Genomic DNA, 23,988 nt, shown 5'->3' with positions numbered 1-23,988 from the left:
CTCTCTCCTGTATCTATTTTCCAGGTCAGTTGTTTTTCCAATGAGATACTTCACATTCTCTTCTATTTTTTCATTCTTTTGGATTAGTTTTACAGTGCCTTGATTTCTCATATAGTTGCTAGCTTCCAATTTCTCCATTCTACTTTTTAAGAAAGTATTTTCTTTAGTAAGCTTTTGGACTTCCTTTTCCATTTGGCCAGTTTTGCTTTTTAGGGCATTCTTCTCCTCATTGGCTTTTTGGACCTCTTTTGCCATTCGGGTTAGGCCATTTTTTAAGGTGTTATTTTCTTCAGTATTTTTTTGAGTCTCTTAGCACCACTCTTAGTTTTTCCTCTACTTCTCTTTCTTGCTTCTCAAAATCCTTTTCGAGCTCTTCCATGGCCTGGGACCAATTCATATTTTTCTTGGAGGCTTTGGATGTAGGAGCTTTGGCTTCATTGTCTTCTTCTGGTTGTATGTTTAGATCTTTTTTGTCACCAAAGTAAGACAACATAGTCTGACTCTTTTTGCGCTGCTTGCTCATGATCCCGGCCAATTACTTGAGTTATGAACTCTTTGTTAAGGTAAGGGTCTGTTTCCAGTATGGAGAATGTACTGTCCCAAGCTTCAGGGGTTTTGTGCAGCTGTTTTCAGAGATACTTCCAGGAGCCTGTAAATTTTCAGTTCTTCCAAGGTGCTATGATCAAGGGTGAGGTGTTTACTCCTTTCTGGTCCCGTGCTCTGCTGTAAGAGTGACCACAAGCACTCTTTTCTGTCTTGGAACTGTGAGGAGGATTTCATCTCTACAGCCACTACAAGCTCTACCACTCCAGTGTTTCTTCTCACCCCAGGACCACCACCCAGAACTGTGACCCAGATCCAAGCACAAGCAAAGTAAGAGAATCCTGCACCAGCAGAGAGATCCCTGCAATCCCCCTCTGATCAGCCACTTGATTCCCCCTCAGTCTGTGGGCTGGAATCTCAGGAGGCAGCCGCTGCTCCAGGACCGAGCTCAGGGAATGGGGCTGGGACCCCATGCTTCTCTCTTACCACAGGAACAGACTTTTCCCACCCACCTTCTAAGTTGTCTTTGGCGTTTGTGGGTTGAGAAGTCTGGAAAACGCCACAGCTGGCTGTGATTCAGTCCTCTGAGGCCTGCTCCAGGTTTGCTGTGGCCTGCGCACCCATGCTGAACTGCGCTCCTCTTACAGCCCAGTGCAATATACCTTTCCAATCAACCACAAGGTTGTATTGGGCTGGAGAGTTGTTTCACTTTGTCTTTTTGTGGGTTCTGCTGCTTTAGAATTTGTTTAGAGCCATTTTTTATAGGTATTTGGAGGGATCTGGGGGACAGCTGAAGCAAGTCACTGCTTTTACTCTGCCTTCTTGGCTCTGCCCCCATGGAATCTTTTCAGTTATATCCATGGTCATTTGAAAAGACTGACCTTTTAATAATTCACATAGGAAAAACAAAGTGTATCAAAAATGCCTACTGTCAGGACTATAACATGAATTTGGATACCCTGTCTATTGAGTCAATATATCAGTACATATATAAAACCACTAAAGATGGATTATGAGCAGGGTCTAGAATTAAGTAAGAAGAGAGCTGGCTCAATTACATATGGAAAATTGTACAGATTTCTGACAAGATGGCTAAGAAACTGGATCTAAGACCAGCTGATATCCATCATCTCAAAATACTAAGAAATATGCCACACAAAGTATACAGCAAACAACAAAAGAAAAAAGAACAGCACTTTCAGTGATCCCAAGTTTCTCCATGGTCAAAAACTCATCTTTTTAACATGAGTGTTCTTCTGGTGGTACTGAATGGCTGTGACTCTTGAAACACCAGTCTTCAAGAAACAAAAGTTGTAGGTGACTCAATGGACAGTGGAAAGATGTATAGTGGGCATAGGTTGCAATATATTTGCAATGACAACAGTATACTTAAGAAGTGGTATGAGAAATATTGAAGAAAAATACCCTAAGAGTGCGGGACAGGGGTGGTGAATCTGTGGCCTCAAGGCCACATGTGGCCCTTTAGGTCCTCCAAGTGCACCCCTTTGACTAAATCCAAACTTCACAGAACAAATCTCCTTAATAAAAGGATTTGTTCTGTAAAACTTGGACTCAGTCAAAAGGCCATACCCAAGGACCTAGAAGGCCACATGTGGCCTTGAGGTTGCAGGTCACCCCCCACCTGCCCCAGATGTTTTGGCAGTGAGAATAAGGGATACCAGACAGCCTATGTGTTATGGAGACCTGAGGTGTCAAACCCACAGCCAGCCTGCAATATTCCCCAGTTTACCTGAACCAGACTAAAATGTAACTGGGAAATATTTAACAAAATAAACAAAAATACAATAGAATATAGATAATATTAATATATGGTTTTCTAGGTCAACATGTAGCCTGCAGGGATCCTTATGTAGAGCTTAGTGATCCTTATTTCTAAGTTTGACACCACTGGTGTAGACCTTTTATGGAGGCCCTGTGGGAAAAAAATGGACAAGAGTTGTGCAGGGTGAGGGGAGATGTGAGTGCATTGTGATCTGTTCCTGAAAGATACTGTCCAGGCTCTTTTTTTCATTATGATTTTCAGGTAGACCAATAATTTTTAAATTGTTCCTCCTGGATTGATTTTCCAGGTCAGTTGTTTTACCAATGAGGTATTTTACATTTTCATCTATTTTTCATTCTTTTGTTTTTGACTGATTCTTGCTCTCTCATAGTCATTAGCTTCCATTTGCCCAATTCTAATTTTTAACGAATTGTTTTCTTCTATTAAAGATTTAGTATCTCCTTCCCCATTTGGCCAACTGTATTTTTTAGGGACTTGTTTTCTTCAGTGTACTTTTTTTTCCAGTTGGCCAATTATATTTTTTAAGGATTTGTTTTCTACAGTTAATTTTTGTCCTTCCTTTTCAAAGCTATTGACTCTCTCTTGCATACCCCTCATTTCTTTTCCCATTTTTTCTTGTATCTCTCTCATTTGACTTTTAAAATCCTTCTTGAGCTCTTCTAAGAAGGCTTTTTGGGCTTCAGACCAGTTCATATTCCCTTTTGAGGTTCTAGATGTGGGTTTGTTGACAGTGTTGTCCTCTTCAGAATTTCTGCCTTGATCTTCACTCTTCCCATAATAAGAATCTATCGTACATTTCTTTTTGCTCATGGTGTTTGTTTATTTCCTGGCCTTTAAAGAGACTAAGCTCTCCTGATGGGGAGCAGGGGTCACTGACCCAAGCTTCTTGTGTTGGGAGCCTAGGGCCTGGTCACTGCCTTTGTGTGCTGGGGCCTCCAATGCTGGCATTTACAGCCTATAGGGTTCTGGCAGCTTACTTGGTGTTGAGATGGAATCAGCAACACTGGAACTCTAGGAGGAGGATTGGGTAGTGTGGCTCCTGGAGATTTCCTGCTCACTAGGGCCTTTCCTTCCTTTCCCTTTCTTCAGCTCCTTTCAGATGGATGTTGTAGGGTGTTTATCCACCTGGGGCCCCTTGGAGTGCTGCTTCCCTTAATTTTGCTGAGGCACTGGGAGATCCAGTTGCTGTAGGATGCCGAGGCACCTGGTAGTTTTCCAAGCTGATTTCCATCGGTTCCCCTGCCCCCCTGAGGCACTCAGGGGTCCTGGTTGTTGGTGTTTGCCTGCTCCACCCCCTGGGTTTCAGGATCTCCTCCTGGTACACTGAAGTGGGGCTAGCTTGCTGGCACACCTCCAGTTCAGTACTGCTTTCCTTCTCCCAGGGCAAGAAGGGCCTTTCCCGTTAATCCCTCAAGCTACCTGGGCTACTGGACTGCTGCACTGTGTCTTTCTTCTGGTTCAGCTGTTCCAGGGTTTTTCTTGGGGCTGTGATCTATTCCAGTGGAGGAATATTCACACAGAGGTCATAGGTCTACTGAAGCACTTCAGAGACGATTTACTTCCTCAAATCACAGATTGTCAGAGATGGACAGAACCTCAGAAATCATTTAGTCCAACCCCCATCTAAACAAGACCTCCAAGAATCCCACTCTTACAAATCAGCCCACTCTACTTTAGGACAATCCTAATTAGAAAGTTTTTCTACCTAGCAGAAACCACTGCTAATATTCTGTTCTCTGGGGTCAAGCAAAACAAGTACAATTGCATTTGCATATGAAACATACAATAATATTTGCATATTTTTTCAAGTGTTCTTTTCTCCTGAAGAAAGATTCTCACTGGCTTCAAACAATTTATGTGTAGGCACGGTGGTCAGCCCTCTCACCATCCTCTTCTGGGTACACTCATTATTCTTCCCAAGGAAAGACTTCCAGAAACACATTAATACCATAGATATGATCTGACCAGGGTACAAGATAGTGGGATTATCCCCTCTATGGCTCTGCACATTATTCTTCTCTTAATGCTTCTAAAAACACATTAGCTTTTTTGGCAAGTCACCCTGTTGAAACAAAAACTAAGTAGTCTATCAAAATCACCCTGCTGATTTGTACTCAGCAGTAACAGCAATGACTTGGTATCATCAGTGCTAAAGGAGGGGCTTTCACACACATAGGAAAAGTGTGTGAAATAATCTATAAGAAAATATCTGGAGGCAAAAGACTTGGGTTAAGTCCTTTGAATCCAGGTATGGCAAACGCGACCTGGGACAGATGATTTCACTATTCTAGGCCTAGTTTTCTCGTCTATAAAATGAAAGGGTTTGAATTAAATGGACTTTGATGCTCCTTCTAGATTTAAAAGTATAATTTCTGTAACTGGCATTCCAAAATATCAAGGTGTAACCCTCAAAAGGTTTTCATGTACTCAATATTTATAGTGACTAGGTCGATAAACAAGGTCTGAGTTTACAGTCTGAAAGCTCATATGAATTTTCTAAGTAGGCTCGATAATGCAGAGCTTGGCTAGCTCTAAGATAACTTTGAGTATGTATGTATGAATGAATGAAAAAGCATTTAAGGGTTAGTATAGGTAAAGCACATAGAGCAGAAGCATTATTCCATAAAAGGGCCTTTAAAGAAACAGGCCTGACATACATGCACATACAGGCATATACTTACATTGGGAATTAATGGATATCTGCTATGAATTGTCCCACAGGTCACACCTGAAACCATTACTTTATATTCTCACCTTTCCCTAAACCCAACACTGAGAAACCAGAATAGAAGGGTTTATTTCTTTAATTTGCAAGTTAACAGGTTTCACAGAAGGAAACACAAATTAGAATAATACTGGGTAACAGATACATTTACAGCTATGTGTAATGAACAAAGGAAAAAAGGTAGGAACAGGCAAAGTGAGTGTCCTCTAAGAAACTAGGTCCATAGCCAATACAGGGTGATTGCCTTTGATTGCCACACAAAGAAATCTAAGTTGACAACATTAGTTTGTGAAAAAACCAGAACAACTAAGCAGCAGAACTGACATAAATATGACGTGGCCAGTGCAGACCACAAGGGTCATGGAGATGGAAGCTCTTCCTTCCTTTCTCCAGGTCTACCATGACACAAGAGTGTAGCAGCATAATTACTCTTATCCAAGTGTTCTTATTGGTTTAGGACAGGGGTGGGGAACCTGTGGCCTTCAGGTTTAGGATGTGGAAGCCCACCTTCTGAAGTCCTGAGGAAAAAGAGACTTTTTGGACAGCATGAAGGAGCTGAATGTGGGATCAGAGAGCTGTTTTTGTCTATGTCCTAGAAACAGTTTGATATTGAGGTCTACTGGATTGTAGTGAATATAGCAGAAAAGGTAGAATCTTCACCTGGGCTATGGTGGTTTTGTAACAGAAGAGACCCAGTCGCCTGGTGGTTCTCAAGCCAGTGAGGTAGGAAGAAGAAGGGAAAATATACAGTCAGATAGATGCCCAGTCTAGTGCTGTGTCCACTTGATGGTTTTCAGGTCAATTCCATCTTGTACCATTTCCCACAGTGGGCTGCCAATGAGATAGAGAGGGACAGAGATATTTGATGAGTGAGGGCAAGAACAGAGCATTCACTAAATTAGGGCCCCTACTGTATATCTACTATATATAACTGCCTCTCCTATGTGCAAAAGTACCCTAGCCTCACCTCATTCCCTTCCTAGCCTTGTTCCCAATGTTCTGTACTTCAAAACCAGGCCTTTACTGCTGTACTTCTCATCCTAGAACTTCCCTCATTGCCTGCAATCTCCTCACCCTGGCACAACCTACCACCCTGGGAGCCTGCTCATCTATTTCTCAAGTCCTGGCCATCTTCTCTTATTGGAGAGACTTCAAAAACTAGGCCCCTCTGGGTATCTTCATAGCCCCCTCATACACACTTTCCCCCCTTTCCAAATCCCTTTTGTGTGCAAGCTTTCCCCTTTAGAATGTAAGTTCCTCAAGGACAGATGTATTCCCTCTGCTTGCATTTGTACTCCTAGTGCTTAGCACAGTGCCTGGCATGTAGTAAATGCTTATTCTTTATCTTCTTTTCTTCCTTCCTCCCTTACTGAAAAGAAGTAGTTAGTCATTTTCTGTTGGCCTGGGAAGGTCATTGATGTCACCGTTGAAGGCTTTAGCTGGTGGCTACAGCTTAGACATCAAGCATGGCACACTAAGAGAGCCCAGACAGATTTGTTTCTGAGAGGTCATGAGCAGAAGAGATATGATGCCATGGCCTAAAAGAGGGCAATATATCATGACGGCAGTATTGATACGTCACTGTCATGCTAGAGAGAACCAGAAAGGCAGCCCCAGGACACAAGCCTCAGGGCCAGAACAGAGGCAATTCTCACTCACTAACTCTAATAGGGAAGCCATGCAGCCTTGCGGCGCAGACCTGTATCAGGTATTGGGGACACAAAGACAAAAATAAAAGTCTCTGCCCATAAGGAGCTCAGATCTTACTGGCCCAAGCCACTATAAATGAAAATCCAGACTGCAGGAAGCGTCTTGGTAATGTCCTTACACATCAGAGAGGTACAACTGAGATATTGGTCATCCTTAACACAAAGGAAGAAAGGAACTGCCTGCACAGCCTCAAGAGGAGTAGAAACTAGACATCTAGTGAGAGGATTCAAACTCTGCACTGTTTTCATGGCAGTATCTACTTTTTCTGAAACTTAAGGGAAGACTTTTAGCAGCCAGGGACTTTAAGCCTTTAATAATAGAGACCAGAAGGAGGCTCCTCTAATTCAGCACTCTGTGTACCCATGAGAAAGTCTACACTGCTCTGCATGGTGCTCTCACTCAGGGGTGTCTATGTTTTCCCATCTCAAATCATAAGGATGCCTAAATAAAGGAACTCAGGAGTACTTAAAATGTCAGTATGACCATGTACCCAGGACTGGAGACTTTAGGTACCCAGAGATGAGCTACCATTTTAGTTTGAACCCTAGGACAAAATCATAAGATTTAGGGTTGGAAAGGATTTTAGAGATTATCTAGTCCAATGTCCTAATTTTACAGATGGAGAACCTCTCTGAAGGCCCAGAGAGACTAAGATACTTGCCCAAGGTCACAGAGATAGCAAGTAGCAGAGATGAGATTCGAACACAAGTTATTTGAGTCCAAATTCAATGCTCTTTTCAACTATGCTATATTATTTCAGGGGGCTTCATACCTCATTTCCCGAAGCCTTTTAACATGATAGATGCACTTTTCAGCTGTGTAGTCCACCTCTTCCTCTGTGGTGAAACGACCAATGCCAAATCTGAAATGTATTGCATAAGGTCAGAAAGCCAGGGCAGACACTGAAGGACTCATTTATTCAGGAAATATTTGAACTGAATGACAAAGAAGAGGGGAAAACAAAAGAGAGGGAATGAGGGAGGAGGGAGAGAAGAAAAGAGAGGAGGAGAGAAGGAGGGAGGGAGGAGGGAGAAAGAGGAAGACAGAGAGAACAGAGAGAGAAAGGGAAAAGAGAGAGGGAGGGGAAGGAAGAGAGAGAGGGAGTGAGGAAGAGAAGAAGGGAGACTGAGGGAAGTGGGAAACTGAGGGAAGAGGGAGAGCGAAGAGAAGGATGGGGGGGAAAAAGAGAGGAAGGAAGAGAGAGAGAGGGAGGGAGAGAGAGGAAGAGAGAATGGAAGAGAGAAGAAGGGAGGGGAGGGAGAGGAGGTAGACAAGGAAGAAGGAGAGGGAGGGATGGGAGCAGAGAAGGGAAGGAAAGGGAAGGAGAGCCACAGCCCCATCCCATTGACCTGATAGAGGAATGGGCCAGGTCTTCATCTGTGCCAATGGCTCTAAGCACATAGGATGGCTCCAGGGACGCAGAGGTACAGGCGCTAGGAAGACAAAGCACAAGTACAAACCAAACTCCTCAGGTAACACTTCTTTTTCCAACCCAATTGCACTCATTTTGGGTTTAACTTCTCCACCATGTCCCTAGTAAATTCATCATTGTGAAATCTCATTGTCCCACAAGATCCAGTCAGCCTTGATGCTCACACCTCCACAGTCCTCTCTGCTGTTGGAGGAGAGTGAGGCCATGAACTCTTCAACCTCCTTTTATGGAAAGGAGACCAGAGAAACATTTCCTCAGGCATATTTTCATTTCCCACTAGTTGGACACCTTGATTTCTTTGACTTTTCCATCATGCCATGTCCTAGCACTTATCACAACACCTAGCTCACATTAGGGGCTTAATATACATTTATTGACTCCTGAAGATCAAGCTCTTGACCAGCCTGCATCACCACCACCACCTTTTGGACTAATGCTCTGCTTCCTTCATCCTACAGCCTCTGGTCTATAGATGCCAAAAGCTCAGAGTTAACTTCCAGTTCTTTGGTGAGATCTTCGACCTCCTAGTCCAAGCAAGACCTCAAATGATGAAACTGCTAAAGTACAATGGGCTTAAAGCAAGAAGACACCTCATGGTATGTGTCTAACAAGAAAGGCAGGTTAGTAGGAAAGCTGCTGCAGAGGAGCACCTTTCTTCAAGCCCAGATGTGCCTCTCCTAGCACTAGTATCTCAGGGAACCCGGAACCATTCCTTTAAATCTGAAAGCTTCTGGTTGTCTGAGAACCCCTGGCATTGCCTGTGGTCAGCATCAGTCCCTTAGGTCCACCCCGGCGTAACATGATACCTGGCAGATGTTTCATGTAGATCTCTTCAGTTCATGTCTTCTCAATGTGCTGCAGTTAAGCAGCTCCTGTATATTATTTTGTGCTTCTTTCACAGCACTTTCCCATACGTTCTCCACATGCCAGAAGGTTCAATGAGCGCTAACAGTGCTTAGGTGCCCATCTGATTAGGGCTTTCCCACACCCCTTTGTCCCGCTATGGCCTTACTCACCTGCCTGAAGACAAAGCCACATCCTTGAGTGCCATCAGCAGACTCTCCCCTTCTACATAGGCAAAGGACAAGTTGATGCAGCCTGAGGAAAAGAATCTCCTGTGAGTATTCTCTTGTTCTTCCCCAGACCAGAGAAGGAAGAGGAGAGGATATAGGCTGCAAAGGGAGGGAACCAGACCTGGGTAGTGCTGCACTGGGTCCCCATTCATCACCACGTCAGGGAGGTTGCTCATTATCTTTTCTACCAATCTTTCTGCTAGCAGGGAGATCCTCTTATGGTCATTCTGAAAAACACAGGGACATAAACTGTCAGGTCTTACAACTCAGGAATTCATATGAGATGTGCCAAGGAAGTGAAGAATACTACTATCCTACTTTAAATACGGTGCTTAGAAATGTTAGGCTCCTCCCCGGTCCAAGATGTTTGAAAAATAGTTCAAAAAGACTCAAAAGGAAGAAAATGGTTCAGAATTAACAAATGCCAAAGCTGGGAGAGACCTCAGAAATCAGATTAGATAGTCCCAGCCCCCTCACTTTGAAGCCAGAAAGGTTCAGTGAGTCATCCTAAGTTACCTAGCTATTCAGTGACAAAGAGAGCCCAACAATCCATTTGTCCTTCCAAAAAGAATGGATCCAGGAGCCCAAAGAAACTCCTTACTCAACAAAAGTTCAGCACAAATGTTTGAGGGTCCTGGGGGGAGGAGAGGGGTACAATGGCAGGGCTGACTGAAACCCCACTATGTTTCAGTCATCTTTATCTGTGCTCATACTAAAGGTGTCTGATGCGGGGAGAAGAGCTTTCAGACAGGGAGCCATAGAATGAGGGTGAGAAGCAGCTAAGTGCCTCAGTGGATAGAGTGCTAGGTCTGCAGTCAGGAAGACTCATCTTCCTGAGTTCAAAGGCAGCCCCAGACACTTAGTAACTGTGTGACCCTGGGCAAGTCACTTAACCCTGTTTGCCTCAGCTTCCTCATCTGTAAAATTAGCTGGAGAAGGAAATGGCAAACCACTCCTCTATCTCTGCCAAGAAAACCCCAAATGGGGTCATGAAGAGTCAGACACAACTCAAAAACAACTGAATGACAACAAAGCATGAGGGTGAAAGTGATAGGAGGGAGTTTCACTAAACCTCCATCTCTTCTTGTGCCAGTTCACAGGCAGCCCCCAGCCCAACCACTAAGGGTGTGGGCACTGTCCCAGAGCGCATGCCTCGCTCCTGGCCTCCGCCACTCTGCACGGCTTCCACACGCACTCGAGGACGACGACGGATGAAGATTGCACCAACTCCTGAAGAACAAAAGGAAAGAGAGAAATTGGGTGAGAACAAATGCTGACCTCAAAAATGGTGAAAAGCATCCTACCCTGATTATTTTTTTATTCAGTCTATTCTACCCATACCATTCTACTCTGTTTTTTGTTCAGTGTTTACAAATATAATTTATGTTGCCAATTAGACCATATGCTCTTTAAGGTAGTGACCATTTCTGATTTTCTCTTTTTTTAAAACCTAGCACACAGTGGAGAGTGCTTTTTGTACTTGTTAAATATTCTATCAATGATGATGTCTAGGGTATAAGACCAAACCAACAGGTAAACCATTCCAGAATGTGAAGTCAGCCAAGAGCTCATTTTCTGTCTCACGCAGTTAGGTCTACAAGATATCTGTGCAGTACAATGGCACAGAGAGCCCTATCATAGGAATCAATTCCAGAGACAGAGTGGATTTTGGATGCTTTTGAAGTAGAAACTAGGGGTATCCCAGGTAAGCTGAGCCTCATTTGGAAGCAAGAAGGGAAAAGCAGACTGTAAAATGTTCCAAATCTCAGCTGACAGCTGACCTAATACCACCCTACAATCATTTCTTCTAGGGACAAATGTCAATAAAATACCATGCTTCAAACAGACCCCCACTGTGAGGTTTATATAATGAGAGACTTCAGGATTTTCTGTACCTTTCGGGCCATAAATCTTATGACCACTGATGCTCATGAGATCAATTTTCATGTCATTCACATTGATTGGGATTTTTCCAACTCCCTGGGCTGCATCCGTATGGAAATATACTTTTCGGGAACTGCAAATTCGTCCTAAGGAGACAGCAATAGGATACGTGGTGGGTTGTTCACATGCCCTATGGCAGTATCATCATGGCACTTTGGATCCCACAGAAAAGCAGGAAGTATAATACCAGTCTCTAGGCTAGTAGCCCTGCTGCTGAATGACTAACCATCAACATTCTGCCATTCAAAGGCTTTGCTTCCTTGGCTTTTAATTTTCTTGAACAGAAATGAGAAAGAATAAAGGGAAAAAAAAACCAAAACAGAACCACTTAGGCAACGATCACCTCGCTTTCTTATGGAAAATACACCACTTTCTTTGCATTTTTAGATTCCTAGAAAATATAGGGAAACAATATCAATGACTCCATATTACAGCTGTGCTTATAGTCAAATGGTGTCTATAAAAGGGCTTCATGAAGAACTGGTCTACCAGCCAAGATGAGTGCCTGAAGGGAGGTCGGCTGCCCAGTTCCCATATACCTACTCCAGTAAAAATCCAAAAACCATACCAGGCTGAATATTGATCAATAAATCCAATGAGAAAAAAGAGTTTGTGACTTCTTCCACCCCAGAACTATAAAAAAAGTCAGCCATAAGTCCACAGAAAATAGGAAAAGGGGTCATCAGCAAAGTAAGCACCAGCCCAGCCTAGGCAAACAAGGTGGTAGCCATTTAGCTTGAAAAGAAATATGTGTAACTTGTAAGGCTCTGTATCCTGAGACAGTAAGAATGGAGGCTCCCTTGATAAAGCCCCAGGGTAGTCTAGGCCCTTGAAGTGACTGGAAGTAATTGATTACCACTACGGTCCTAGAAGTGGTCAGATCTGGACACTCAGGGGTTCTGAAGTTCCTAACACTGTCCTGAGATACCATAAAGAGACCTAAAAATTCAATGCTCAAAACCTAGAGGCCTCACCTAGAAGGTGGAAGTCATTGCAGAAACAAAGAGCAAGAACAAGAAGCACCAACCATCCCATGCAAAAGTGCAGCAGAGGGCAGAACCCGGCCCTGCGACAAAGCCCTGATTCAGGAACTTAGACTAAAGAAATAAGTAAACCAAAGAAGATACTAACAATTATTGTAGATCCAAGATACTCAAAAATTCAACCTGTAAGAACAGTGTAACTCTGAAACAACTGCAAGAAACTCAAAGGAAAAAATGGATTTTCTACAAGTACTACATGAATGTTTAGAAGAAATGAAGCCGGGGGCAGCTAGATGGCACAGTGGATAGAGCTCCAGCCTCTGAGTCAGGAGGACCTGAGTTCAAATATGACCTCAAACACTTGACACTTACTAGCTGTGTGACCCTGGGCAAGTCACTTCAACCCCATTGTCTAGCCAAAAAGCCCCCCAAAAAAAGAAAAAAGAAAAAAAAAGAAATGAAGCCAAGAGGTTTTAAAAAAATCAAGCTATCAATTTTTTTCTTTTTTAAAAAACAGATTTTTGAGATCGTTTGTTTTTACAGTGCCTAGTTTTCCCCATTTTCCTACTGCTCCTGCCCACCTCCCTGAAACACACCCCTTATAACAAATCATTAAAAAAAATAAAAAGGAAAGACATGATCTGTTCTTGATGAAACCATTCTGTTTCTTTAATCACCTTTTCCTTTTCTAGACATTCACCAACTATCTCTTTAATGATCCTTTTGAGAAATTTCCCAAGCATTACTTTCAGGCTCATCGGCATACAGTTTGTAGACTCTGTCTTTCTTCCTGCTTTTTTTGAAAACTGGGACATTTACTCTTGCTATCTTGGCATGTCTCCTGCTTTCCATGATTTTTAAATACACTGAAAGTGACTCAGGAATTGCATTTCCAGTTCTTTTAGGACCCAAGGAAACAGTTCATTTGGGCTAGGTAACTTGAACTCATCAGCTAGGAGGTACAGTACATAGTGTTCTGGCCGTGGAGTCAGGAAGACCTGAGTTTAAATGAAACCTCAGGCACTTACTAGCAATGAGTTACTAAACCTCTGTTTGCCCGGTTCCTCCTATGTAAAAATGGGATAAAAATAGCACCTCCCTGCCTCCCTTCTGGTTGTTGTAGAATAAATGAGATAATAATTGTAAAGCATTTAGTATAGTATCTGGTACATACTAGGTGCTATATAAATGTTAGCTATTATTATTATTATTGTTGTTATCAGGGAGCAGTGAGATATCTATTCCCTATTAGTCATTTTGGTCCTCTCCTTTTCAGTGCTAGGGCAACCTATCAATTGATACACACATATTAAGTGCCCACAATGTGCTAAGAGCTGGTGATACAAAATGAGGCCTATTAGTCATTTTGGTCCTCTCCTTTTCAGTGCTAGGGCAACCTATCAATTGATACACACATATTAAGTGCCCACAATGTGCTAAGAGCTGGTGATACAAAATGAGGCCTATTAGTCATTTTGGTCCTCTCCTTTTCAGTGCTAGGGCAACCTATCAATTGATACACACATATTAAGTGCCCACAATGTGCTAAGAGCTGGTGATACAAAATGAGGCGAAAGACAGTTCCTGCCCCCAAGAAGCTCACAATCTAATAGAAGAGATAACAGGCAAGCAAATATGTACAAACAAGATATATACAGGCTAAATAGGAAATAACAGATTGAAGGCACTAAAATTAAGAGGGGTTGGGAAAGCCTTCCTGTAGAAGATGGGATTCTAGATGAGACTTGAAAGAAAGCCAGGGAAAGCAGTAGGTAGGAATAATGAAGGAGAACATTTCAGGCATGGGGGAGAGCCAGAGAAATATCTAGAGCCAAAAGATAGAATGTCTTGTTTTTGGAACAGCCAGGAAGCCAGTGTCAATGGACTGAAGAGTAAAAATAAGATTGGAAAGATAGAAGAGGGTTAGGTCATGAAGGGCTTTGAATCCAAGTAAAGAATTTTGATTTTAATCTTAGAGGTAACAGGGAGCCAGTGGAAAATGAAATAAAAGCTACGGAAGAAAGATCTGTAAAGAAGATTAACAGCTTGGAACAAGAGGTACAAAACCTTAACCAAGGAAAAAAAATTCCCTGAAAATTAGAATAGAACAAATAGAAACTAATGACAACAAAATCAAAAGAGTGGGAAAAAAAAACTGAAGAAAATGTAATATATGTCAACAAAAAACAATTTACTTTGAAAATAGATTTACGAGGTCTAGGAGTATCGTTGTATTATCTGAAAGCCATGACCACAAAAACAGCCTACACATTGTATTTCAGGAAATCTTAAAACAAACTACCTGATCATGAAGGGGGAATTAAAAAGAATAAAAAGAAAAGCAAAGTAAAGCACTGGAAAATTAAGGGGTGCTTATCAATCAAGGAAGAGCTGAACAAATTGTAGCATATAAATGTAATGGACTGTAATTACACTGTAAGAAATGATGAAAAAAAAGGTTTTAGAGAATCCTAGGAAGTGAACTAACTGATCTAAACTGAAGTGAACAAAACCCAGAGAACAATTTCTACAAGGACATTATAATGAAAAACACCTTTGAAAGACTTAAGAACTGCGATCAAAGCAATGACCACGTCTTCAGAGGTATAATGAAGCACGCTACACAGCTCCTGACAGAGAAGTGATGTACCCAAGGTGCAATAAGAGACACACACACACTTTTAGACATAAGCCACTGCGTAGAAATGCTTTACTTGACTATCCTAGTTTGTTACAAGGGTTTCCTCTCCCCACTCTGTTTTTAATCGGCAGTAGGGGCTGGGTAGTGATGAGGGCTAGTAACAGTGATGCCAGAAAAAGAGGACCACTGAAACACTGAAAGATTGCATACAAGTGAAAAGAAGGAAGTTTAGACGGAAGCACAGACAAGCAAGAAAATTCTGAGAGCACCATGTTCAATTTATTGTATCTTCTTTATCAAAGAGAACAGTATGAAATGGAAACTCACAGTTTTATACACAATCCTCTTCTTGTGTTCTGCTGTTTATGTGGGAAATGTTGATTTTTAGGAGGTACTTAAGGTCAAAATAAAAAAAATTTTTTAAAAAGAACTGACTTAAAGGTAAAAGGATTTGGAAATGCAAGGGAACAATGGGTATTTCTTGAGCCCAACACAAAAGATGCCTGGCATCTGCCCATAACTAGTGTCTAATCAATGCTAATGTACTGCTCAGTTCAATGGAGTGGCTGGGCTTCCCCAATGCCTTGGGATAGAAGAATTCCACCTCATCTTTAGAAATCCATACCAGACCATAGCAAGAAGTGCCTGCACTCTATGACAGATACTAGATGGCTTTTTTCCCCTCTAGTGCCAGGGGGCTGGCTACCACTCCAGTGCTGCTGACCTTGGCAGGAAGAACTTGAAACACTCACCAATGTCTTCAATAGGTTGCCTCACTCCGATTTCATTGTTCACAGTCATGACAGAGACAAGGCTGGTGTCTGGCTGGATTGCTGCCTCCAGCTCCTAAAGGGATAAAAAATGGGGTTGAGTGAAGGGCAGGAAGGGGAACTTGATTGTATCTTTCCCTTCTCGGCATACCAGCATTCCCAGCCTTAGAAAATGTAATCTCCTCTGATTTTCATGGGATGCAAGCTGGCTGGTGAGACTGATAGACAGTAGGACTATAAACTCCATAGAGTTGGGCACTACATCTAAACGAAATGTTATAAATGACAGCATCTATCACTCCATCAGCAAAAAGTTAAGTACCTGCTATGTGTAAGGCCCACGACTAGGTGCTAGGGGAGGTATACCAAGAAGTCTAAGATATATTTCTTGCCTTCAAGAATCTGACAGATCCATTGGGATGAAGGAACTATAGAGAATTTCACAGATGGAAAGGACAGCAGAAGCCATCTAGTCCAACCCATTTTAGGAGGCTGGAAGCTGGGATTTGCAATTGTAATTTCAATGATGTAGGTAACTTCTGGTAAGAAAGCTCCTTCTACAAATTTGGATCAGCAACTGTTTTGCCTTATTCTCTTGGAGAGATGATTGGGCCACTGAGAGGGTAAGTGATTTGCTCAGGGTCACACAGTGTATGTCTGAGGTGGGATTTAAACCCAGATCCTTCTGACCCTGCCTACTATCTATCTATTACCCCATTCTGCCTCTCTTGCACATGCCAGGTATCTACACAGAATTCTCCTCAACAACATCCCCACACATAGTCATCAGGTTTTCCCTTTAAATGATACTGAAGAGGAATCAACTGCCTTAGGAGGTATTACATTTCAGTATCTAACATATTCTTCACACGTAAAGGGAAAAGAATGAAAATTGGCAAATAACTGCCATGTAAGCAGCTGGAAATACATCATTAGAAGAGGAGGTCATATTGGGCAGAGGGGGAGAGAGAGGGCTTCATGGAAGAGGTAGGACCTATATTGGACTCCAGTAAGTGAAAGGGAGAGGAAAATGCATCCTCAGCTTCAGAGCATGGAGGAAGATGTGCATGGAATGTTGGCAATACAAGTGTAGAACAGCCCAGCCTCAGTGTTGTAGAAGAACAGTGGGAGATAATGTTGGGAGTCAGCTGCAGTCCCATTCTACTCCCTCTTCAGACTATGGTCTTTATTGAGGGGCCTTCTCACCTTCAGATCAATAATTCCATTCTTCTGCACTGGGAGATAAGTGACCTTAAAGCCCTCAGCTTCCAGAGAACGACACGAGTCCAGCACACATTTGTGCTCTGTTTGTGTGGTGATCACATGCTTTTTCCGTAACTTGTAGAACCTGGCCACCCCCTAGAAGTTGGTGAGGAAGGGAGAAGATACTTAGGCAGAGAACAATGTCTCTTGTTCTTTTAGGGACTGGGGAAGGTGTAAGAGGGCAATCGAAGAGAAGTTTTCACAGAGCCTTATCCATTGCGTGGCAGTTCCTAAGAATACACAGGACAGTTTCTTTACCTACCTTAACTAAGACAGTGGCATTTTGGATTATATTATTTTCAGACTTCCCAGGGTAAACTTTTTCTAAGTGCCAAAGGAATTTTTGTATTTCTTACCCAAATGGGAGGAAATAATTTCCATAGAGAGATAAGTGTAGGTTGTTTCCAAATCTCCACTTTGGTGCTATCATTTTAAGGTACTAAGAGGAGGATAAATACAGGATTCTAGCTGCTTTAAAACCTATTTGAAACTTCCTGTCCAGGCCAAGGTCAAAGAAGGCTGACATTGGCAGCAAAGCAACAAAAGGACAGTGTGTGTATGAGGTGGGAGGATGTGACAGGAATCTGTAATTTATTTTTGTTCCCTTGAAATGACAGGAGTCACCCAGTCTGTTATTCTGCAGAGCCAAAGGGAGTTTACACAGCTGACTAGTGAAAGGGGAATTTTGCTTGGATTAGGATCGTATTCACAGACACCTACCCCTAGGTCAAAGGAGTCATAGAAAAGATTACACTAAAAATAACAGAGCCTGGTAAAAGAGGTTGAAGAAAAAGTCTTTGGTTTGTGCAACCAGCCCCACAGGATAAGACCACTGGACCACAACCTGCACCTCATATGGAGGCAGACACCTAAGGAAGGTGTGAAAACACTTGTAGGATTCTACCCTGGCCAGAAGCAACAATGGCAATGGGGAGAGGCAGGAAGGAGGAAGCTTTGCATTCATATACACCAGAATGGAGCTGGAGGAACAAGTGGTAGAGAAATGAATGAACACTGAACTGAAAAACTGAAAAAGGAAAGCACACACCCTCCTTTACTGCAGCATGCCACACAAACAAGTTATTATAACGTAGGCCAGATGGGGCTGGAGAGGCTCACTGCAGCTACTAGAACAAGAAGGTGGTAACCCAATCAAATGTCCATTGTATACTTCCTGAATTAAAATTCAAAGACTACAGAAAAAATACCTTCTCTCTTCAGAGAGAAGTCTTCTACCTATACTAGCAACTTCCTAAAACGCCTCATTGAACATTATGTTCTCTCAGCGTGAAGTTCCAAGATGTGAAGTGGTTTGGGGAAGTGTTACAGAAAGTTACAAAATGGAGGTGAAGGCCATATTTGGGTACCAGAAGTGGAGGTAGTTGGGATGGGAACTTCTGAAGGCTGAGCTGCTACAGAGAAGTCATCTCAGGTCAGAAAGGTACCGGCATGCTTAATCCCCCTGACCTCAGCTGTTGGTCTGTGATTCACTTTTGTACTGCTTTTTCCTTTGCCCCCATTTTACCTTAATTGCTATATTGTTGGATTCAGTGGCTCCACTAGTGAAGATAATCTCTCGGGGGTCGGACCCAATCAACGATGCTACTTGCTGCAAAGGAAGAAACAGTTACTTAATATTTGACATCAATGGCAAAAAGTGACCACATCAGACAGAGCTGGCAAAATCTAGCTCCTGGAAAAGAAAAGGATAGTACAGCAGAAAAGATACCTCATCATATTGTGACCACTATTTCTATACTTCCTGGAATGGTTATAAATTTTGTCCTTAATAGGGTCAGAAAGAAGTACAAGGCATGTTTTAGGAATCTTTTTGGGCCCTTGTAACCATTTTCCCTTCAAGAAGACAGAAATATTCTCCCTCTAATCATAAAAAAGGCCCAAATTCACTTCCGTTGCCTGGATCCAAATCGCTCTAAGTTCTCACTCCCATCCCCCTTGATTCTCTTCATTCTTGCCTGGCGTGCATGCTCCACAGCAGCCTCACTTTCCCAGCCATATGAATGAGTCCGAGAGTGCGGGTTCCCATAGTAGTTGATCAGATAGGGGAGCATGGCATCCAACACTCGAGGATCCTAAATACAACATAGTCCAAATTAGAGTCACTCCAATGGAGATCCTTTCCAGTAGCTGCTTGTTCTCATGGTGTACCAAGATGGTTTAGCAGAGATCTGACTGTTGGGTCAGCATGCGAAGTAGGAGCAGGGAAACATTCCTTCCCCTTCCAGAGTAACCTTTAATCAGATCTTGCTTTAAATCATACCAAAAATTAGATTTATATAGCACATCCAGTCATTTGGTTCTTAAAACAATCGTAAAAAGTATACACCTGGGCAGGTGTTATTACCCCTGTTTTGCAAGTGAGAAAAGATCTAAGTAGAGAAATAAGTTGCCCAATTTTGGGCATTGGCAGATGTTTCTATTATAACAATTACCTTTCATTTGTCCCTTACAGTTTTCACATTACTTCTATTCCTATCGAGTTTCATGAAACTCAATATTTATTAAGACTTTACTAAGCACATGACACAATTTTAGGTGTTGAGCACCTAAAAACATTATCTGCCTTCAAAGAGCTTACATTCTAGCATGAACTGTTATCCTACCCAACCCACTCCCAGTCCCAGGAGCTCCAAAGGAGCACTACTCAGCACTTCTTCAAAAGCTACAACACTTCAAAAGTTGCTGCCCACCATGGGAGTAGTGGCTTGCACATCCATGTAGAGAGGCCGAAATACTGTCTCCTCCGTGGGAGGAACCACATCTGAGAAGCCAGATGGGTGAGGTGACTGGTCTAGACCTGAAAAAAATAGAGGGAGAAGAGTGCCTTGTGTGAAGACTGTTGGGAACAGAAGACAAATCTAGGGAAAGGAGAGTCTGGTTGGCTGAAGGATGAGGGGAAGTCACAGGGCATCTTCGGCACAGGAAATGGGTATGGGAAAATGAATCTTCTGGAACAGAAGCCTTGACAGATTACCAAGTTGGCTTGAGGCTGAGTCCAAGTCTTTACTAGTTGGATGGTCTGAGTAGGTGGGGGAAGGTCAAAGTCGGTGGGCTGGGGTGGTCTGAGGGTGGCTCAGGCAGGTGGTCTGCCTGAGGCTGGAGGTGGGAAGGCACTGTCTGCATGGCAAAGCCTATAAGAGGGGTGGTCTCAGGGCAAAGTGGGAGGATCTGGTTGTGGGGTACTAGTGAAGAGGGTGTGAGAAGTGAGGGTGGCCGTGGCGGTGTTGGGGGGGTGGTGGGGGGGTGGAGTCTGGGGTCGGCCAGGGCGAGTAGGGTTCGGCCTCTGGCCAAAAGCGGGGGCAGGTGCGTCTCGGCTGAGTATATCAAAGTTGAGGTGGGTTATTTAAAATCCGGCGAGGAACAAGAAACATAGCCACATTCGAGGATGGCGTTAGGAGATGGATGGGAAGGTATGCGAGGGATTGGGGAAAATGAGGAGGTGGGGGGGAGAAAGCAAATAGCCAATACCGCGCAAGCGCAGTCCTCGCCGCGGAGGGGAGGGGCCCGCGACCCTGGTCGCCGCTCTCCACACAGCCCGCCACAGCATCTTCTCAGCTACTTCCTAGGGCCGGAAGTGGCCTCTCACTTCCGTTTCGTAGGACCAGGAAGTTATTCCTCACTGCCCCGGAAGCGACACTAACCTCCCGCCTCCCCAGCCGTAAAGCGGAGCGACTGAGGCCGAAAGCGAGGTGAGCTGCTGTTCGGGCTGGGCTGGGGGCGCTGCTGGGGGCGCTGCCAGGGGCTGGGGAGAGGGACCACGGTGCGGGACTCGGCGTCCGCTTTCGCCGCCGCTTGCCGCTCGAGCTCTCCCTTCTCGGGGATGTGTAGACGGCGGCTGTCGTCCTGGCCTTGCCGAAGGCCCCGGCCCCTCCTCAGGTCCGACCCTGCTCGTCTCTCCCCGCACAGATGCCAGTAGCCGTGGGTCCCTACGGACAGTCCCAGCCCACCTGCTTCGACCGAGTGAAGATGGGCTTCGTGATGGGCTGCGCCGTGGGCATGGCGGCCGGGGCGCTGTTCGGCACCTTCTCGTGCCTCAGGTGAGGGCGGCCTTCGGCACCGTCCCAGGTTTCGTCTCTGACCCTCGCCTTGCACAGGCCGACGGGTCGCATTTGGGGGGTTCCAGGAGCTGGAGGAGACGAGCTGGGGGGAAGGCGGCCGGCGCTGGGAGGGTGGTGTCGGGGCCTGGTGTGGCCGTAGCTTCGGGTCAAGGGGCAGGCTGCACTCCCTAGGGAGGAGGCATCGGGGGTCTGGAATGGGGAGACGGCGATTGGTCTGGCGCCCTTGGGCCTCTCCCCACTGAGCTCCATTCAGGCTTACTCCTCCAGGATCGGGATGCGGGGCCGGGAGCTGATGGGCGGAATTGGCAAAACCATGATGCAGAGCGGGGGTACCTTCGGAACGTTTATGGCCATCGGAATGGGCATCCGCTGCTGACCGTGGCGGCTCCACCTCTCCCGACACCCCTCACACCTCCTTGTGTAATATAATAAAAGGCTTTGAGTACGTGCCAGTCTTTGCTTTCGGGGATTAGTGCCAGACTGTCTCAGAAACGGGTCTTTCTTGTCGGCCTGGATTTATGTCCATAATCTGTGGCCGCTGCCGCTTGTAGGACAGAGCAAACTCAAGATACCTCATTGTTTCCGCCCACCTTCTCCATTTCACAATTCCAACTGGAAATTTAGACCAGATGGGCAAAGATTTGTGGTATTGTAGAACAATGGCTTTGTGATTGAGGACCTCCTGCTTACTTAGCTGTTATCTTAGACAAATCATTTCATTTGCCTGGGCCTCAGTTAATTATTTGTCAAAAGTGAATCTTATAATTCCAGAGGTCTGAAAATAGCCAAAAAGTGATAGGAAAAAGAATCTTGACCCAAAAAGTAGTTAATTTTCAGTCAATGGCTGATGCATTCTGAGGCACCTCTAACTTATTTTCTGAAAGGTCCATTAGCTTATGGAGAGTGCAAGTGCACACTTGTTGCTAGTTTTTATTTTTTAAGTCACTGCACAAAAAAAGGGAAAACTTGCCAGGATATGATATAATAGCAAGGTTTATGGGGATTTTTTCTTTTTGGTTCTGTTGCATATATGAAATCTTTAATATAACTTTTTGATGGGCAAAACAAAAATGATACAATTTACTGAAGAACTTGAAATGGCCTAAGGGTGTGACAAACTGGACAGAAAATGAATAGTGATCTACAGAATAGGTGAATAGTGTGGACGAAAAGGAAAAAATTAGAACAGTGTGATACTGAAGTGGTACAATTTGAACAAATTTTCATGCTTGTTAAAATGTAAAATATCAAGGGGCAGCTAGGTGGCGCAGTGGATAGAGTGCTGGCCCTGAAGTCAGGAGGACTTGTTCAAATTTGGCATCACCAAACACTTGACTTGTACTAGCTGTGTGACTTTGGGCAAGTTACTTAACCCCAATTGCCCCCCCAAAAGTAAAGTAAACTTCTGAACTAGTATATGTGATTAAACTGATAACATTTTTCATTAAGACTGACATTTCTGAACCTGTTTGCTTAGCTTTTCTAATGTTAAAAACAAAACAGTAGTGCTAAGATTTAAAGATCTGAAGTCTTGGGTGTCTGAAATGTAAATTCCAAAGAGAAAACTAAATTTTTAGAGAAAATCGAGTTCACACTGAGAAATGCTAAAACTGAAATGATGGCATGACATCTAGGTGGAGATAACTGCTTAGGCATTTTGTAGAGATGTATGACTGGGGTTCAGAAGAGAAGTCTTGCTTTGAACATACAGATTTTTTGAGTCCTCCAGAAAGAAGAGGTAAGTATTGATGCCATGAGTCTTCCATTTAAATCTGTGCCCACCTGGGAACCTTTTGAACTCTGAAACTAGCCCACTAGTTCTCTTGATTTCTTTTATTCAGACCAAACTTGGCAGATAATATCATTTGATAAGCACTGGGAGAAAGGCATCTGCAGTCTCATTGCTTGGAATGCAAGGTTCTGTGGGCATAGAAGCCATTCATTGGTCAAGATAGTTCCTTTGAAGGCAAAAGGTGCCAAGCTGCCTTCTGTTTTTAACAAATGTGCCATAGGAAACATCGATAATTTCTTTTAAAAAGTTACTCCTTTTGAACTTTGGCACTATTAAGTAGTTAGGTACTCGGCTTCAGTCAAACTTCAGAGAGTAAGGATTTGTTTTGTATTTGGGGAGTGAATAAGTAAAACACAATGGTGAAGATGACTTCTCAAGCCCCCAATGTGTGAATGTCTATTTACAACTTTCCCAACAGCTTACACCTAACTACACTCCCACAAAAGCACCTTTGGTATCCATGCACGTTGTGTTGAACAGATTGTAGAATTCTTGGCGGTAACAGGAAACCCTCTCTGATATAAGACAACACAGGAGAGGCTGATGTGGTAGGGTGTAAGAGCTCTAGACTACAGTGAGGAGATTATGGATTTAAATTCTACTTTCAGTTGCATAACCACATAAAGTAAAAACTTAAGTTTCTTCGTCATAAAGATGGAGATAGTATCTCTAGTACTTCATAATCATGAAATATCAAGTGAGACACTAATGATTGATGGGCATTTTAAAAAGGAATATATATGAGGTAGCTAGGTTGGTGCAGTGGATAGAGCACCAGTGTTGGGAGTCAGGACCTGAGTTCGAAAACAGCCTCAGACACATAACACTAGGTGTGCGGCTCTGTGCAAGTCACTCAACTTCAAAACGCCTCACCAAAAAGAAAAAAAAGGAAAGGAGTATGTACTCCTCAGTCTCAATATACAAACATGAAAGATTTTATCCTACCAGTGTTAAATCTTGCAGAGGAAAATCCAGTTGGGTTGGAAAAACTGCTTTTTAAGTAGACCACATATTAAATAATATCTAATAGATGAAGGCCTTCTGCAGAACTGAGACTTCAACTGTCAAACACAGATTTCAGAATTAAATCTAGAGGGTCAGGTAGTCCAGCCCTCTTACTTTACAGATGAAAAAACTGAAGCTCCAAAATGAAAAGTGACTGACTGGTTTTTGAGGCTGGATTCTCTGGCTTGAAATCTAGTATTTTCCCCACTGTATCACACTGATTC

The 23,988-nt window shown here is 43.5% G+C and overlaps 2 protein-coding genes across 2 annotated transcripts; one reads left to right on the top strand and one right to left on the bottom strand.

Annotated features, from left to right (window-relative positions):
* Window positions 1-5,133: 5,133 nt before the first annotated feature.
* NFS1 (NFS1 cysteine desulfurase) lies at window positions 5,134-20,499 on the bottom strand. The gene is made up of 13 exons (XM_020998761.2): window positions 20,378-20,499; window positions 19,600-19,706; window positions 18,865-18,981; window positions 18,414-18,497; window positions 16,832-16,984; window positions 15,608-15,701; window positions 11,183-11,317; window positions 10,360-10,517; window positions 9,409-9,514; window positions 9,231-9,312; window positions 8,132-8,215; window positions 7,555-7,644; window positions 5,134-5,903 (listed from the first exon to the last, which is right to left on the bottom strand). Exons 1-13 carry the CDS (start codon window positions 20,454-20,456, stop codon window positions 5,840-5,842), a joined length of 1,353 nt encoding a protein of 450 aa, XP_020854420.1. The 5' UTR covers window positions 20,457-20,499; the 3' UTR covers window positions 5,134-5,839.
* A 4-nt stretch (window positions 20,500-20,503) lies between these two features.
* Window positions 20,504-21,412, top strand: ROMO1 (reactive oxygen species modulator 1). Its single transcript, XM_020998762.2, has 3 exons — window positions 20,504-20,598; window positions 20,816-20,946; window positions 21,235-21,412. Exons 2-3 carry the CDS (start codon window positions 20,816-20,818, stop codon window positions 21,341-21,343), a joined length of 240 nt encoding a protein of 79 aa, XP_020854421.1. The 5' UTR covers window positions 20,504-20,598; the 3' UTR covers window positions 21,344-21,412.
* Window positions 21,413-23,988: the final 2,576 nt, after the last annotated feature.

This window comes from Phascolarctos cinereus, unplaced genomic scaffold, assembly GCF_003287225.1.
Source record: "Phascolarctos cinereus isolate Bilbo 61053 unplaced genomic scaffold, phaCin_HiC Scaffold_2;HRSCAF=192, whole genome shotgun sequence".
In the NCBI taxonomy this organism is placed as follows: Eukaryota; Metazoa; Chordata; class Mammalia; order Diprotodontia; family Phascolarctidae; genus Phascolarctos; species Phascolarctos cinereus.
Note: the sequence above shows the minus strand (reverse complement) of the source record. Positions and strands in the feature narration are given on the sequence as shown.

Coding starts and splice junctions, on each gene's coding strand:
- ROMO1 (XM_020998762.2), top strand. CDS start 20,816: ATGCCAGTAGCCGTGGGTCCCTACGGACAGTCCCAGCCCACCTGCTTC. Junction 20,947..21,234: donor GGCACCTTCTCGTGCCTCAG/GTGAGGGCGGCC, acceptor TTACTCCTCCAG/GATCGGGATGCGGGGCCGGG.
- NFS1 (XM_020998761.2), bottom strand. CDS start 20,456: ATGCTGTGGCGGGCTGTGTGGAGAGCGGCGACCAGGGTCGCGGGCCCC. Junction 18,498..18,864: donor CTGTGGAGCATGCACGCCAG/GCAAGAATGAAG, acceptor CTTCCTTTGCAG/CAAGTAGCATCGTTGATTGG. Junction 9,515..10,359: donor TGGCACAAGAAGAGATGGAG/GTTTAGTGAAAC, acceptor TGTGTTTTTCAG/AATGACCATAAGAGGATCTC.